At 41.3% G+C, this 18,416-nt stretch overlaps 1 protein-coding gene across 2 annotated transcripts in view; it reads left to right on the forward strand.

The window, feature by feature from the left end:
- Positions 1-2,475: 2,475 nt before the first annotated feature.
- Positions 2,476-18,416, forward strand: part of ZCCHC7 (zinc finger CCHC-type containing 7) — a 77,889-nt gene continuing 61,948 nt past the window's right edge. Inside the window, exons 1-2 of one of the 2 annotated variants that reach the window (XM_053465821.1) lie at positions 2,476-2,604; positions 4,608-5,281. In XM_053465821.1, coding sequence (XP_053321796.1) covers positions 4,621-5,281 — 661 coding nt within the window. In that variant the 5' untranslated portion in view covers positions 2,476-2,604; positions 4,608-4,620. Of the gene's footprint in view, positions 2,652-4,607; positions 5,282-18,416 lie in introns of both variants that reach the window. The other variant, XM_053465822.1, reaches the window with a different exon arrangement.

Below are 18,416 nucleotides of genomic sequence, written 5' to 3' on the forward strand. Positions count from 1 at the left end.
TGGGGGCTTAGGCTAGGTAGTCTGTAGTCTAATTTTGTCTTATATCATATGTATTTTAATAGACGCATCAATATGTATGTGAACTTACATGTTGTCGTTTCATGTTATTGTTTTTGTTGATGCGATGTTATATATTGAATAAAAAAAATAAAACCTAAGCAAGAGGGAGGTGTTCAGAGAAACCCCCCTCTAAAGAAGAAGAAGGCATATTAATGTGCTCTTAATTTGCATTCTTCCCAAATGAAAAAGAGCACTTACCTGGGGTAGAAACTGCAGCATAGCTGCTGCAGCTACCCTCCTCCTCTGTGGTCTGACAATTGGAGCAGCCATTCAGTGGTAGAGTATCCCATTGAAATGAATAGGAACTCTTTCCGTGCACAGCAGTCTCTAATCCAGCAGCTCTGGAGCTTACTGGAGACACCATGAAAATATAAAGGGGCTACGCAGCTATTATATGCATTAAAGTGCGTATAATGGCTGGGGTAGCCTTTTAAATTGAGCTTCTGTAAAGTTTCCAGTGAAACTGAAGGTTAACTTCTTGAATTGAAACACTTGACTGACTAATAAGACTTGACCACTAACACAGAGCCAATTCATCTTTAGAAGACTGATCTCTATGACACACGTGTAAAGCATTAAGTGGTGGCGCACATCCCATGTCACAGTACCTGGGTACTTCTGCACATGCATCATCAGTCAGCATGTTGGAACTCTACATGCACATTGCACATTGAGTTTTTTGGGGGACTGTCCTGGAAAACTTGGGATAGAAGTAGTTAGGGATGCCACATTCTCAATGACACACACTTTTCACATTTCGGTGACCTGCAGCATGTAGGACGTATAGAGTAATTGTCAGTATACACACCTCACGTACTGACGGACAGCACTAAACACACAATGGTTGGCAACATATGCTTCCCAAGTGTCTGAGATTTCAGGCACAGTACTTTCCACGTTTCCACTGACCGGCTTACATGAGCAATGGACATCGTGTGCCAGTTTGGGAGCTGCCACGTGACCACCTTATAGAATGTCGCATTCTACTTTGATATATCCCAGTGTTCTGCTTCAATACGCTGCAAGGTAGATGGATAGGTAAGGTAGGTGAATGAAGCTGCGCCCTTGAGGAGAGTGTTGAGTGTCCCCTTAAAGGAACAGTCATACATTTTATTTATTCTCAGAGTAGTAAACTACCATATTTGCTTGACTATAAGACAGGGTTTTTTCAGAGCAAATTCTCTGCAGCGCTGCAGGAGACCTGGATCCTCCTCTCTGGCAGCCAGTGGACGTCTACGTGATGCGCGCACACAACTTCTGCTGCTGCCGGCACTGCCTTTGGGGCATGACATGAACTTCCGGTGCTCCATCGTAGAAGCCCAGCAGAAGTGCCGGGCAGAAGCGGAGGTTGTCTACGCTCATCGCACAGATGTCCAACAGCTGCCCCCACTAGACACCAGGGAGTTTAAAGCACAGGGGAAAAGTCTAGGGATGCATTGGTAAGCCTGGGGGAAGCCGAGTGGCATTTAGGGGGTATAAGGCTTATCTGGGGGGCAGAGTGGCATATCAGCGAGGCTGAGGGGCATAAATGGGGGTATAAGGCTTATCTGGGAGGCAGAGTGGCATATAAGGGGGTATAAGGCATATCTGGGGGCAGAGTGGCAAGCCTTGGGGCAGATGTACATAACTGTGGGGCAGGTTGGCAAATAATAGGAAATTAAAACAAGAAATGAATTTTCCTCAGTCATAGTTTTTATTAAACATGAAAAAATAGTTTTCATAAATTAATACTTACTAGTAAAACTCTTTTCCTATATGGTAGTCATATTCAGGCTTTTTCTTTTTTCCTAAATTAATATTCAAAGCTTGGGGGGGTCATCTTATACTCATACTTTGTGTCTTGATAACCATCTCTAAAAAAACACTGCTGGAGTCAAGAATGATTTGTTCCCCGTCTAAGCGGGAAAATCTAAAACACAGCCTTCTTTTGGATCAAAAGCAGAACAGATATGCAGATGGTTTGAACTTGAAGGATTTGGGACTTTTTTAAACCTAAGTTACTATGTAACTATCTTGTTTGTAAGCTATTTGAGCAGATCGAAGAAATGCCACTTGGTTACTATTACTGCTTGCACCTAAGGACTTCACCTCCTCTGACTCCCAGTGTCTCTCCCCATTTATTAAAGTATTATTGAACAACAACTCCCACGATCCCCAACCAGCCAGGTGTGGCGAAACCCGCCTCTAAAAGCCACACACATGACAACAGCTGTGCTGCAAACACAAGGGACATATAATAAGCATGAAAGCCTGATCACATCACGTATGTCGCAGCCCCAGCCTGACAACCACGTGCAACACACAAAAGCCCCTCCCACTCTGGATAAAAGCTTTAAGCCTTGAGCCAACTATGAGCGCTACGTCATCTACCAGCGCCCACGGCCGCTCTATAGAAATGCCATGAGGCCCCGCCTGCCTTCTGACGCAAGCTGAGCGACGCGAGCAGTTCCACGCCTGTGCTGTGTAGCACGGGCTTGGAACGTTGTGTCGGTCAGCTCGTGTGTAACCCCATCCTCTCTGTAGCGTGGCGCAGCCCGGCGCACAGTGAGTAGTGGGGACGGGGAGTGGATACCGTGTTAGAACGCTTCCGGGTCAGTCGTTATTTACGTGGAGCTTCCAATGGCTTCCACCTGTTGCGTGTACCTGGGTCTTTAACTCTGGCTACAGTGGGTTGTCAGAAGTAAAGACACTGACGCTTCACGTGTCGCATGTGCCACAGCGCTCCCCCCGAAAACATGGCATAGGGGTCAAAGATACTGGAGGCTGTGGAGTTACAGGCTCCTTATTCACAAGGCCATTGTTTTTAGTGGGAATCATATTCTAGTTCTTATGGGTGAGATGTGGCATGGCTGCTATGGCTTATATACAGTTTGTGCAATTAGTGAAAAACTCATAACACTAGCATTATAGTTTTATGTATGTATATATATATATATATATATATATATATATATATATATATATATGGCCTACTTCCATAGCCTGCCTAAATCTGCCGTGTTAACAGGTTAAATCAACACCCACAGAAACAAGCCAGCCCTCTACAGTCCTATATATATTGTGAAGTGTGGTTGGGAAAGAAATCTTGTCTATAATATTTTGCGATCTATAAATGATTTTGTTTGTTACATTTGTCACAAATGTAACACTTTCTCTGTTTATGTTTAAAAGGTCTGTCTGGGAGAGTATATGAAAGCCTTGATGTGGGCTAATATAATTGTAAGTTGGTGGTTTACCTGTCTACCGTTTCGCTCCCTTTGATATATTAATTTCTGGATAGGTATAATAGATCATTACAGTGGTGTATTCCCAAGGCAGTTTTTTTGTTCATGTGTTCTTGGTACGTTAAATTAAAATGGATTTGTTTTTTGGAGTTTCAATACATCACGAACATCCCATTGCAATATGTGAATGCAATGGCTAATGCAGCTTTCAAAAGATGTTGCCATGCTAATTTATAATAATAAGCTGTTTTATTGTAAGAAAAACAAAACAATATTACTTTAAGTTTGCATTTCTCACATTAGCTGTTATTGCATGTTGTGAAGAAGAATGCAGTGAAGGGTGATTGAAAGGACTTCTGATGTTTTGAAAGCTTATGTGACTATTTCTTTCAATGATTCCCTAGAAGGTCTTGAACGTTTCTTTGGTCTGTGTTCTCTGGGACCTGTATGGCAATAACCATTTATTGTGAAAAACATTAGTGATTCGCTGTTGTCAAAATGCAGAATGATTTGGGACTTGGGCTTTCCTTTTTATGGGTTAGGTATAGTTGGATTTTTTATCTGTCTTATTTATTTTGCACACACAGGGTTTTCACGTAATCTTAATTAGCCACCACCCTTAATCAACTACAGAAATTGGACGGTGTAGAACATCACACTTTATGGTTCATTCTGGTTGAGGTCTCCATATGTTATCCCCTTGTTTACCACCCAATCAGGGCTTGTCTAATATTTTGTAGCCTGGTTCCCATGGTGATTCAAAGGTTTAGGCCATACTTATAATATTGACTTTTCCAATAGCTGCATCTGGAATATTTCAGGAAAAGGTAGTTGGATTGGCACAAGTGGAAAAGTAGTGTCCTGTTTGTCAACAAAAATAAGCATGTTTAACATAAACTAGACAATGTTTCATTTTCAGTACTCTGTTTTCACACCTGGCTTTAAAACTTTGCTTCTGCAATGCTGAGACATAGCGGGTTGTTTTCATTTTAGATAGTTTTGGAAAAACACTTTATATATTTACTTAGAATAAGACAGAAACCCAATTCTGAGTACAAAGTATTTCCAAAATACCAAAAAAAAAAAGTTTACTAAGCACCCAAAATATCTATCTTTTCACCTACTGACCATTGTCAAAAGGCATACAGTGAGGTTCTCTAACTAGAGTGCTGTCCGATTTCATCTTTTGCTTGCTTACACTTTGTTCCATTGCACTCATATTCTTTACCTAACAAATTGTAGCTAGACCTTATTTACAGCATACTTTTCTTTATATGCATGATTGTCCTTGACGATTGTTTTTAATCTTTTCCTTTCCTTCAGTACATTCTTCAGAATGTTTAACGGTGACGAGGAGCTGAAAGCATATGAAGATGAGTTGTACCGAGAGGAGTCTTCCAGCGATGAGAGCATTGACAGCGAAGTTGAGTTCTACCTCTATAGCCAGGTGCACTATTCCCAAAATCTCAGTGAGTCCAATGTAGCAGAAGTCGACGGAGAACCAGAGGAAAAGCAGCAATTCAACAATGACACCAATGTGCGCGCTGATTGCAATGTTATTACCATCTCGGACAGTGATGAGGTCAAGTTTTCTGATAGCTCGGCAGTCATTATCCTTTCTGACACGTTGGAAGAAGACAGTGTGTATAGTACCAAAATTAAGAGTAAGGAGGGTAGGTCTTCCTTGCAAGGTAAGCCAACAATCCATTCAACACCAATTAACTATAAGACCAGCAAATCCTGCAGTAAGCTTGCCAGCAGTCGGTTATCTGGCCAGTTAAGTTCTAGCAAGAGTTACAAAGGTGGACTAGTCCAGGAAGTCTTGGTGATCAGGGGAAGTTCTGAGGATGAAAACGAGAGCGAGTCTGAGGAAGATGAAACGTCAGAGAGTGACCAGAGTGATGTGGAAAACTGGATGTTGCTTGGAAGAGCAAAAGAGGATGGAGATACCAGCATCCAGCTGAACCTTGAAGGTTATAGAAGCCCGCCAAGTCCAGGTTTGTACAGGTTTTTTTTTTTTATCTCATACGCTGTTACTATGCATTTCATGTTATGTAGTGCAAATGATAATGATTTATAATCTGTCTTTGGGTTTTTCTATGAATGATTCATTGGCAGCATTAGCAGTAGTCAGTGTTATTCCTGTCAAGAGACCTAGCTCAAATAAACCAGCGCATGTACTAGGAACCCCTGAGGTTGGAAGCATAGCAAACCTGCTGATTTCATGGTGACAGCTACATTAGATTTTTAAATTAAGACTGGGTGAAAACTGATTTGTAGGATTAGTTTGCTAGTACTGTATATCATGTACAGAAGGAAATTCATGACTTTCTGCTGCTTTTCAATAGGGGTCCACTGTGGTTAGTACTTCCTGTTCTGTCCTTAACGGAAAGTAACATTCTTGTCACTTGAGAATATTCTACCCAATTTGGTCTTCGTTAGAAAAATGCCATACTCAAACTATATATACGTTTGAGAACCCAGAATATCTAAAATAAAGTTTGCTAGATCACAGAGATTACTGTACATTATCCATTTACATAACTAGTTTCTATATACACACAGCAAAATATGATGGTACTATAAAACCAATAATAAATAATATTGTTTTAAAAAACTAAATAAAAAACTGTAGGAAAAATCACTGTGGCATAAGGTTTGTGAGAAAAAAACAGAAACATTAACTGTAGTTCTTTATGATATTCTCTATATACCCAGGAATTATTGTTAGGTTGACCAGGAGTTTGAGCATGTTCAAGGAGCATACCAAGGTATGCTCCCTGCTTTAAGTAAAGGCAGCTGGGGGAGGAGTTAAATGAGACAGAATAAATCCTACTACTTAAAGGATGCGTGCACCGATTTGAATGTAGCAAAATACAGCAGACTCAATACATAATGGGCTCCAATATGCATTTTATATGAATATAAGCCTAGATTGTTCCTTTGTTATCTGTGCCTCCTATTAACAGCGGGATCCTAGAAAATCAGTCAGTAGGTAGGATAAACGAGGGAAGTAGGGGAATATATGTTGTGGAAGAATAGGTTGAGTGCAAGGGAGGGGATTTTTGTCATGAACTGTGTTGGCGGAAAGCAGATGTATCTGAGGTTTGTGCAAGTATGAGATGGGAGGGCAATGCTACGTTGTAGTGTGGAGTGTGATTGTGAGGTTGGATTATTGGAAACAGAAAACATAGACTTTGATGGCACATAACAACCATTCAGCCCATCTAGTCTTTCCTGATATAAAAGACACCCAGGCCTTAATCAGTCTTGTATTTAATTCAGTACAGCTTTATCTTTATGCTATGGATGTTTAAGCTCCCTCAGTATATTGACTTCTACCACTTCTAAAACTTTTTAAATTACATCTAAAACTCTGACCCCCAGCTTGAGACTATGGCCACTTGCCATATCTGCTCTGAAAAAAAAACGTCCCACCTGCACTTTGTTAAATCCCTTTAAGTATTTAAATGTCCCCTCTCTCGTGTCTTTCCTCCAAGCAATACATCTTAAGACCCCGGAGTCTTTTCTATTCATCTCTATCCTGCAAACCATAAAACACATAAAAACATGAGCGACTGAAATGCACACTATGCGAGAAGGTGGAGGATATACCCATTTCCAGAAATATCGCGTGTACCACCTTCCTTTGTAGAATCCCGCTTTTCAACAAAGTGCTGTAACTGTGATCCTTTCTTTGTCAAATGCAGAAGCGATGAATATTAGGGCAAAGGCTGCACAACAGATGCTTATTTGTGGGTTTAAGACCTTGTCATTCTTAAGCAATTAACAAAGCTTTCTCCTTGCACAGGAAATAATGAAAACAGTTGCTGGTGTTTTGTACATAAGTATGCAAACAGATGGCACAGATACTTGTATGGCCAACAGCTAACTTAATATTCACGGAATATGTCATATCGCTGGGAAGCGGCATCGCTAGGGATAACAAGGCTGGGGAATGCACTTTGATATAAGGCACTGAGCCTTCAGATATTATTCAGACATTTAAAGTGAGCTGCTTAGTGCCGTGTTACTGAACAGAAGGGGGATCTCTGTACACACTGCTGGATTTTCACTGTGCTTTGAGTGTCTTCTCACCAATTTGCTCTGGGGAAACATAATAGGCAACGAAAATTTGCCGTGCCAGCTCCTGCAGCCCCTATGCATATGGATATTTTGATTACTGGGTAGGAAAAAAAAGTTCATCTTCTTTATCGTGTAAACCCAGATATGCAGAAATCTTTTAGTTATTCCACATGATATCAACAAAGTAAAGTTCCTTTGAAACTCTCGGAAGATCGAAGTTTTTATTAGGTGTTATTGTTAGTGGCGAAAGTCCAGTTTTCTGCGCGGGCCTTCTATTATTTGATATTTTTTCCCAGTTGATGAACTTAAATATTTCTGTATGTGGTGTATGTTCTATTATATAATGTATGCCGCCTGGTGTAGTTCATTAATCAGCAATCGGTTCTTGTGCACAAACTTCTTGGATCCGAATATTCGTTGGGGTTTTTTCAATGAGATGAAACGTTAGACTGTACAATATGGTGCATTAACTGAGCTTTCTCCTGTGATAAGGGCAGAGATGGTTGTAGCTGGATCTCGGATGCCAGGTTAGAAGTTAGTGCAGTTTAGCAAATTGATAAGACACAAAGCAATATGAATTACCTATATTTTTGTTGATGAGTGACACTGGTTGAGCACAATGCCACGCAGTACAAAATACTGTGGAACCGCCATAGGTATGACTTTTAAACCCATGTTATACTATATACATGGCAATAGTTTTTTGTAACCAGTTAGATGAGGAATGGGAGGAGTATGGACGTTAGTCTAGCAGCCTAGCCTGTGCCAGTCAATGATCAGGCTTGTTGGACGTGATGAGATTGCAAGTCAACAGCAACTCGTGACAGACCCCATGCGTGTTTCTCAATTATCCTGTCATGGTAGCAATCTTCTACATGTTTTGTCCACAGTAGTAGATATATATTTCCAGCTTCTTGTGTTTATTTTGGCATGCTTTTTGTATTCTGCATTTGAGGTCCTTTCCATAAGGGTGGGGTGTTGTGGGGGGGGGCGTCTTGATTACCAAATGCCTTTTTCGGCCCTCACTGGAAACCCTGGTTACGTTTGGGAAGACTTAATTCTTGCCAACCCAACCTCCCATAGAAACAGATGCACCCTAGCTTTTAATGCATTAGTCAAGAACTGCTCATGGGTTTCAGACAGCATATGGTAGCAAAAGTTGTATCCAGTCTAGGTAGTTGTCAGCCTAGTGGTTCCTGCAAAGGTAAGATAACATGAACTGTGTGGTAGTCTGCCAGTGGGTCAATGCCATTTCAGTTTTGAACATTATTTGTAGCACCTTGTGATCTGCTTCATAAACTGGATATTAACTCTTTAGCTGTGATGTGTTTCTAACTTTTGTAGATGAGGATATTTAATGTAGGCACAACTGAAAAAAACCTATTACAAGCTGCCTTTTTAATTCACTGTTTTGGAAGGCTTGAGCGTGTAATGGGATGAAAAGTTCACAGAAGATGTGGCCATTGAAGGTTATGGTATAAACCAACTTATTGTTTGTTTATTTTTACCCATAAGCTCTTCTGCCTCTAAATGTACGCTTCTTTTGGTGGCTATTGGTTTCCCACCAACAATCTGTAAACTTGGTTGACATAATATTGCCTGATGCTTCAAATAGCTTGTTCTAAGTTATACTGATAAAGTATTTTGCAGTAATGCAGGCTTATGAGATGCAGTTGAAAAAAACACATTAGTTGTGCAAAGTTTTACATTGGGTGCTTGAACTGGTTTCTAAAGGTGCCGGTGACGCTAGCAGTTGCCCCATTTTAATAAACTTGTGTTTGTTCCTATAGGCGGGGACTATGTTGCATTGATTTAATAGAATTTACTGCATTGTCTTGCAGGTGGTTCCCTTTTTAGAACCATACATTAAAAGGTAGACTCATGTATGTCAGCTTCTGTTATCTGCTTTGTATCAGTTCTGCCTCCAATTCGGTGCATACACACACGATTCCTGAGACTGAAGTCAAATCCTTGAACATATTTTGTATGTGATCTATTCTGAGGCAGCACAGTAGGGATTGGAGGTGGGAGCAGTGTTCTGTCTGGCACACAAAGGGGTTAATCCACTTGTGGCCATCTCTCCCTCCTTTGCTGCAGTCCCTGGATCTTGAGCTTTCGTTTAGATTTTCATAAATGAAAAATAACACTGGGATGCAGTGTATACATGATTCTGAAGTTTAAGGGTTAAAAAGCAATTCCAGGTTAATAGAAACTCTCAGCAAATGGTTTGTATTTGGAAAGCACCCACCGGTATCCATAAAATTCACTGGTTGCTCCATTTCTATTAATCCAGGTATGGCAATGAATAATGAATATGTCCCTGTATTAATCATCTGGAAAATACCCTCTGAACTGCTGGAAATCACACTTCAATAAATCTCTCTGCATGGTTTAAAAGGCTTCAAACTATTATTACCAAGAGCTTGCCCCTTCCATTACTTTACTGAACATTCATGTTGCAAGAGGGGGTTCTGGGTGTCTTGTGAAAGCCTGAAACAGTTACTCTGAATATTTTAATAAATGTGTGTGTATATATATATATATATATATACAATATGTACTCAGTATTTGCACTTATAGCTTAAACTACTTGTGTGTTTGATAAATACCGGTAATATGTGAAGTTAAACTTTTTAGTTCATCATCTGAAAATACACTCCCCAATATATGCATTCTATAGCTGTATAAAGAACAGTTCAGACATATATCTCTCTTTGTGTGCGCCCTTAAAAGACCTCCTAGTCCTACAACCCAGTGAAACAAAATGACCATAAATACATAACTTATGGTTACTTTCTTTTACTAGGTTAATAAACCGTGGGAAAGTTGATACTTACACTGATGTATGGCTAGGAAGTGGAGAGCAATATTGGGAGAAAATAAAAATCCAGATTCACTCTCTTAATGCGCAGGATTTACGCAGAATATCTTGCTATATGGTCTCCTTGGATAAACCCTGAAAGGCAAAATGTTAGTAAACATGTAAAGATATTGTAAATCAATATTAAAATTGGACATACAATTTAATAAGATTAAAACTATTACCTTAATTATTGTTCTTTAAATACCCCCCCATGAGACCCCCCCATTTCAAGACAGGATAACTAGATTTCTAAAATAAATATAGCAAGTTTGAATGTAGACTACATTTATTAAGCTTTTGTTTTGTCTTATTTTTTCCTGTTTGTATATGGAAACTAAGATATGATACATTGTTCAGACATAAATATTTGTATTTTGTAAAGTGAAACATTTTTTTAAAAAATCTAAATATATTTATGTGTTGTTGGACAAACAAGTCTCGGCCAAGCATTGGCAGTTTTGTTCATATTAATGCAGTAGATGTGGCCTTGCTGAAAGGTCTCACACTTTATGCTGTTACTTATGATCTGTTGCTATAGCATGTTAAGAGTAATCCAGCAGTCCCTACACAGAACCACTTGGCTGCACCCATTCCAAGTTCACGAAATGTTAACCCGTAGACGCTTTTATCCCAGATGGATCTGCAGTTGTCACATGTGAACGTGCAGTAGGCCTGGATGAAAGATGGGTATACTACCTCTTAATGTTTCCTGTTCTTATCAGGAGAAACCTATGGGTGTAGCTTATGAAGACCAACCTAGAGTAACGCTTCATGGATGGACTTTGTAGACCTATTGACTTGTTTTAATGCACATGTCAAAGGAATGCAATACATGACTTCCCCCTTTTATCACAAATGAAGTGGTACTTGAACTGCAGACCAGTGTGGTCCAGGGGATGATATAAGAGGGGAAAGAAGTTGGGTTTCTTATTAAGAGTGTTTTGGTTTCACTCCTTCTCTTCACTATTTGTTATGACAGGGCAGCATTGTGAAGTTTCTTGCTTCAGCCATGCCGATTTTCATTCAATGCATGTTCCAGGGCCAGACTTGCAGGAGATGCTTTCTGGTGTTGGATCTTAATAATACTTAATGATGAGTAAGGTTCTCCTGTAAGAAGGCGAAGGCAGTTAACTAGAGCTGAAACAACGAATCGATAAAATCGATAATAATCGATAACGGAAATCATCGATAACGATTTCCGTTATCGATTAATCGAGTGATCAATTCGTTGTTGGAGCACTCGGCTCCTTTTACTTACCTCCGCGAGCGTTCCCCGCTTCTGCTACACGCTCTGCAGTCTCCGCCTTCTAGCTACGTGACGGATGTGACGCGTTCCGGAGGTAAGTATTCTTCATGTCTATGTGCACGGATCGCACAGAGCCACTCGCACAGAGCGAATCGCTCTGTGCGAATGGAGCCACTCGCACAGAGCGGTTCGCTCTGTGCGAGTGGCTCCACTCGCACAGAGCGGTTCGCTCTGTGCGAGTGGCTCCATTCGCACAGAGCGGTTCGCTCTGTGCGAGTGGCTCCATTCGCACAGAGCGGTTCGCTCTGTGCGAGTGGCTCCATTCGCACAGAGCGGTTCGCTCTGTGCGAGTGGCTCCATTCGCACAGAGCGGTTCGCTCTGTGCGAGTGGCTCCATTCGCACAGAGCGGTTCGCTCTGTGCGAGTGGCTCCATTCGCACAGAGCGGTTCGCTCTGTGCGAGTGGCTCCATTCGCACAGAGCGAACCGCTCTGTGCGAGTGGCTCCATTCGCACAGAGCGGTTCGTGAGTGGGGGTGCAGGGCAGAGTGGGGGTGGGGGTGCAGGGCAGAGTGGGGGTGGGGGTGCAGGGCAGAGTGGGGGTGGGGGGTGCAGGGCAGGAGACTGGGTGCAGGGCAGAGTGGGGGTGGGGATGCAGGGTGTGAGTGTGGGTGCAGGGCAGAGTGGGGGTGGGGATGCAGGGTGTGAGTGTGGGTGCAGAGCAGAGTGGGAGACTGGGTGCAGGGCAGAGTGGGGGTGGGGATGCAGGGCAGGGTGTGAGTGTGGGTGCAGGGCAGAGTGGGTGCAGGGCAGAGTGTGAGTGTGGGGGCAGGGCAGAATGTGGGGGCAGGGCTGGGTGCAGGGCAGAGTTAGAGACTGGGTGCAGGGGCACAGTGCAAAGTGCTGGGTGCAAAGTGCCAGTGCTGGGTGCAAAGTGCTGGGTGCAAAGTGCCAGGGCTGGGTGCAAAGTGCAAAGTGCTGGTGCAAAGTGCTGAATGCTGGGTGCAAAGTGCTGGATGCAAAGTGCCAGGGCTGGGGCAAAGTGCTGGGTGCAAAGTGCCAGGGCTGGGTGCAAAGTGCTGGGTGCAAAGTGCTGGGTGCAAAGTGCTGGGTGCAAAGTGCTGGGTGCAAAGTGCAAAGTGCTGGGGCAAAGTTTCTTGAACAGTAATAGTCCACCTCTTTTCAGAATGTTTGGGGTTATTTTGTTTCATAAATATTGTGTTTGGGTTCTTGTACTTTGAAAATATTGTTTTTTATTACATCATAACAAAATAAGAATGTTAATGTAAATTTTAAGTTGTTTTTTAACATCCAGTTCATTAAATTCTTTTAAATAAACGAAAAATTTGCATATTGTTTTTTTTTATCCGATTAATCGATTAATCGAAAAAATAATCGGCCGATTAATCGATTATTAAAATAATCGTTAGTTGCAGCCCTACAGTTAACATATTTGGAAGCGTTAGTACGGATGAATTCATGGGTTAGAACTCAGTTATGTGATAGAACATAGCGTCTCTAATGAAAAATGTTGTTCTTGTAGAAGCTGTTGTGAAAGCATCTATTTATTACAGTACATTTGTTTATATGGCACCAGCAGATTCTGTAGTGTTGTTACAACAGTGGACAATTACGGCAATTAGCAAAGACAATGGAAATGTCAACAACATTAACACATGATAAAACAGAGTGGTGCAGGAGAAGAAGAGGGCCTTTATGAACTTGCAATCTCTTTGGTGGTTGAGGGAAAAGCGTGACAGTAGGAGAGAAGTGCTTGAGTTGAGTGTAGCAAGGTTGATATGGAGAACTTGTTGATCTTGCAGGTGTCTTTATTCTCCTCATTCACTGTTGCTCTGTGTGTCTCTTTTTGGGTTTATTCAATAAAGAGGGAGTTCGCAGAAGAGTGCCAGGTTCATGTTGCTGGTTTCACTTTACATCACAAAGGGCTTCTGCTCTAAATGTAGTTTGGGTGGCCCTGTTTAAATCATATTTGATTCATTGAGATTTTAATCACCCCTTGCAAGCTTAAGTCTATGTGTGTGTGTATATGTATATATATACATACATACATATACACATACACATACACATACAGGGCCAGTCTGGCCATTTTTGCAGAGAAATTAGCCAGTAATTGGCCCTCTTTGCCTAATGTATCGGTTTGTCTTAGTCTGTCAAGTCTCGTCTTGTCATACCCCTTGTATATACGTATTGGAAGAAGCGCTGCGTAAATTGTTGGCGCTGTATAAATAAAAGGTAATAATATTCAATTCAGTTGAAACTTAGTGTGTCCTGCCAACTCCTGTAAATAAATCCCGATGAGTTCACTTAAAGGTGCTGTTCCACTTAAGACAAAACAGTGCTTGCACACCCTAACATGCAAATATTATCCTATTTGTACACTTTTAAGCTTTCCTCCAATGATCTGATAACACAGAAAGGCACAGTACATGTGTCTGTCTAAAATCTGTCTGTCTTTGCTCTTGTGTCACATGGACAGAAGCATTCCAGCTATAAAATATGAATGAGGAATTTTGTTTCCAGTGCTGGATTTAGTTATAAAGGTATTACATTCAGAAAAGCAGTTGGAACAGCACCTTCAAGCTACAAATAATTTGGGAACCGGGGGCTGATTATGTGGATAATTCTCTTAGTAAATAGCCGTTCTTTGCTTATGTTTCCAGTTTGGTTTTAACTCTTTTCTTACATTTGTTTTTAAGCTGCCTAGATATCTCGAAATCCGGAATTTCATTTAAATTGTAATTCTGCATTTGCACCACGGATAACCTGGTTCTTTCCTTTGATAACACACTATCAAGCTTGATGTATTCAGTGTGTCAATCAGCTTTTGGTACAAAGGAGGTTCTTAAACTGGCTTATGCTGAGAAGGGTTTTTCCTTTCCTCAGCTCTGAATTAAATAGCTAAAGGGCACCTTTTTGCTGCCGTACAAAGAAATGAAATTCAACCTTAAGGCTTTATTTGGGATAATGTGGACTTTTATTTTGACTGGCATTATTTATGCTCATTTGGCCTGTTATCTTTAGTGCCCTGAACATCACACAGCCATTAGAATACCATCCTGGGTGAAAGTTTAGTGATTACATATAGAGTTAATGCCAGGTCAAAAAAAAATGACCAAAAATAAACCAGGTTATAAAAGGTTTGGGGTTTTTTTTTGCGTAACTTGAGGTGTGCTTCATCTGTGGCCACAGTTTGTATGAGGGGTGTCCAGCATACCCATATTTTATTGCAGAATCTTCCACATCTCCACCTATTAATTTCCTAAATGAGGATGGACATTAGTCAGGTGAAGGCTGGACACACTGCATGTTTAGTCATGGATGGCTAGTAAGAAGGACCTTAGAAGCACAGATTACACCAGTATTATGCAGGGCTTCTGTACAACCTGCTAAATATTCTATAATACGCAAATCTTAGGGAACAAAAATCTAAAACCATTTTGTTGCTCCTTCATGTAAATTTGTAGTGTAACAGAGATATCTGTGATGTCGCTGTGCATGGATGGATAACTGCAAGAACAAAAACGTACGTAAAGCTACAGAGCATAACAACCTGCCTTTGCATTGCCTTTCCTTTTTTGTTTTTACCATATATGGGTTGGCTCTTGTATTTAGAACTCATCCTACCCCATAATGTATAAATGCCTGCACCTAATTACATGCTCATACATATTGTATAAAACAACATCTAGTTAGTTACAGGTCAGTACCTAAGACTGGAGTGGCATGGGTGGGGGTGAGTGGTGTTTGGACCAGCCAGCTCCAATTTCTGCCAACTTTCTTTGCCCTTCCGTTGGGGCTAGCCCCTCCCCTGCCCTTTCTTCCTCCATCCTGCCACCTCCCACGAGGAGCAAGAATGGGAAAGCTCATGAGAAGTACATAACAGGACATAACATTTAGTATATAACATAACAATTTGACTTACAAATGATCTTATGAGAAAGGAAGGAAAAGTGCCACAGTCAAGGATGGACCAGCCACACTAGTATAAGTATTGCAAGAAAGAGACCAGGAAAGGTGAGCTAAAGAAAAATGTGAGGAATGGCATTAACATGTAAGGTTGTAGCTGTCCTTAAAGAAGTGGGCCTTAAGGGATTTTTTGAAGGACCAGTGGCAGGGAGAAAGACGGGTTGGCCGGGGAAGCGCATTTCAGAGCATAGGGCCAGCCGTTGAGGAATCTTGCAAGTGTGCATGAGAACTAGAAATCAGAGGAGATTACAGAATTAGATCACTGAATGAGCAGAGAGACCGGGAGTGTAGTTAGAGAAGAGTGAGGAGATGTAAGTAGAGGAACCGCTATGAAGAGCTTTGAAATTAAGCCAGTGAAGAGACAGAGGGGAGAGATGTTACAGCTGATATACTTAAGTGACCACCCCCAGTCTTTTTATGGGACGACAGTACGTAGCCATACCCTATAACCACATCGCCTTCAATAAAGTGTCTCCTTGATTGACTTAATGAAATGCTGGGTAATATTTCACCGTATTGTTAATTTCTGAGACAAGATTATGGCCTAAAATGCTGGCACATAGGTCACAAGCTTAGGCATCAGTAGATAACGGTAGGTAAAACGAAATTCATTTTGGCTAATTCAAATTAACATCAGAGAAAGTTATTAAATAATAACGTTTAATTAATCACATGGTAAAGCCTAAGGGAGTTGGGAGCAAGAACACCAAGACATAATGGATCCAGTCACTTTCTATGATATCATTCTCAGTACCAGCAGAGAGTTTATGTATGTTATCAAGTGTAAAGAAACCCAGGTTATGTTGAATTCTACCCCTAATGTATGGCTAGCATTCTAGTCTCAAGCATATCTTATCCTTACTTAGAGCTTTACACTATATCATAGAAAGTCACAAGTTTATACACCGGGCAAGGGACATGTGATTCTGCTACAAACACAGACATAGGTTTGTCAATTTTTAATGTGTTTTAAATCTCAATATGGGAAACATTGCCTTTTCACGCAAGCAAACCCCCCTGATATCTGCTACCTGCTCAGGAAGTTAAGGCTACCCAGTAAGCCTACTGTTAATTTTATATAGCAAACATCTCATTGAGAGAAAGTGTCCAAATTGGCAGTCTATTAAGGAAATTAGTATTAAAACTGGTTCGCCTGCATCATTATATGTAGGTTATTTGTAATCTGTTGAGGGTTGTAGGAATATGCACTTGTTCAGAACCAACTAACCAGCAATATATAAATATGTGTATAGTGTATATACTGTCTATTTGTATATATTATATGTCTGAGTTGTATCCCCTGTAATATCATGTATGCAGAAAGTAATAAGAAAAGCATTTCTTCTTGCAGTCCTGCACAATCCAGACTTTGCTTTAACATAGCGAAGCAGAACAAAGACTGTATATGTGTGCGTTTGAAATTGAAATGAGGCAAATTGAGCTCACCCATGTATTGTAGATGAATAATACATTGTATCCGGCGCATTGTTGACAGCTGAGTGACAGCTGGAAGGGGTGACAGCTACAGTGTACTCCTGACAGCTGTCTGAGGCACAGTTTGTGCTTGAGACGCCAATTGTGGTAAAACAAGATGGTTCCCCAGCACAGCATTTTGAATCACTCTGCCCTATATTAGTACAAGGCAGTTGCTGCATACTTTCAATGGCACATTCTCCTACCTGGAATATATTTCAACGTATTCAGGGATGGAAGATTATCTTGACAGCGTTTCAACTGTAGTCAGAGTAGCCCTAAATATTATTTTTAACAGCATAGCGTTTAGTATGCGGAAATTAAATACGGTATACACTTATTTGATTGCAGTTTTACTTAAAAAAAAAAGTCCCATAATTTCTCACAATCTATATTTTTGCATTCAGAATCCAGCAGTTTTTTGTTGTTGTTTTTTTTACATTATATTATATGAAATTAGAAGTGGGTCATATGTATTATAAAATCAATATATTGAAGGAGAGGTCACTATTAAAGCAAGGAGGTCTATTCACCAAGGGGAGACTTGTGGTTCCAACTCTGACTTCAGTCTACAGTGAAGGTCACACCCCAGTGAACTTCAGCTGCACAAATAACTTGGCTGGCCCTTTATCATAGTTATATCAGTGGGGTCTGTTAACTAAAAGAAAAGTTGACAAAAGTGTTTGCAAAAAGAGCTGTGGTTTTTACTCCATGGCTTCACTATACATTATTAAGAGCTAACTCCAGTGAGCTTCTGCTGCAGGAAGAGCTTGGCTGGCCCTGTATAGTGCATAGTCAAACCAGTATTCTGAGTCTCCTAAACCATTAATTTACACATTATCCAGGGCCAGCTCAGCCCTTCTTGCTGAAGACACCTGCTATTGTTGACCCTCCATAAAGGCATTACGAAGGGAAGGCGTTAAACCATAACTTTTCTGCCAACTCTCCCTTTAGTGAATAAACACCAGTGACATCTGTGGAGGGCCACATTCATCTACCCTCTCCCCCTTTTTAGTTCACTTACCTTGCAGAAGTCCTGTGGTGTGGGCACAAGGCCTCTGTCTCGCTGCTCTGCAACGTGACCAAGACAGAGGCCTCGCGGAGGAGAGTGAGGGGAGCGCTGAGCGGCTGAAAAATTATTCCTGAGCGACCTCTTGGCGCCCCTTCTCTCTCCTCACGGCTACAAAAAACCCCCAAAAATGCCTTTCAATTAGGATGGCACAGGATGATGTAGGGGGCCACGCCTAGCGCTGGTGTACCGGGCCTGGCTTCCCTGCTCTCTCATCTGGCCTCAAAGTTGCATTGAGGCAACAGAAGTGCCCAGTGGGGTCACATGACATGTATGACGTAACCTTGCGGTAGTACTGACACTGGTGTACAGGAGGCACCCCGTGGGATCCCAACACCAGCTTCACCCCCCCCAGCATACTGATAGGCTGGTGCATTGGCCCCCACTTCTGCTTTCCCAACATATGT

This window comes from Spea bombifrons, chromosome 1 (genome assembly GCF_027358695.1).
Source record: "Spea bombifrons isolate aSpeBom1 chromosome 1, aSpeBom1.2.pri, whole genome shotgun sequence".
Taxonomy (NCBI): domain Eukaryota; kingdom Metazoa; phylum Chordata; class Amphibia; order Anura; family Pelobatidae; genus Spea; species Spea bombifrons.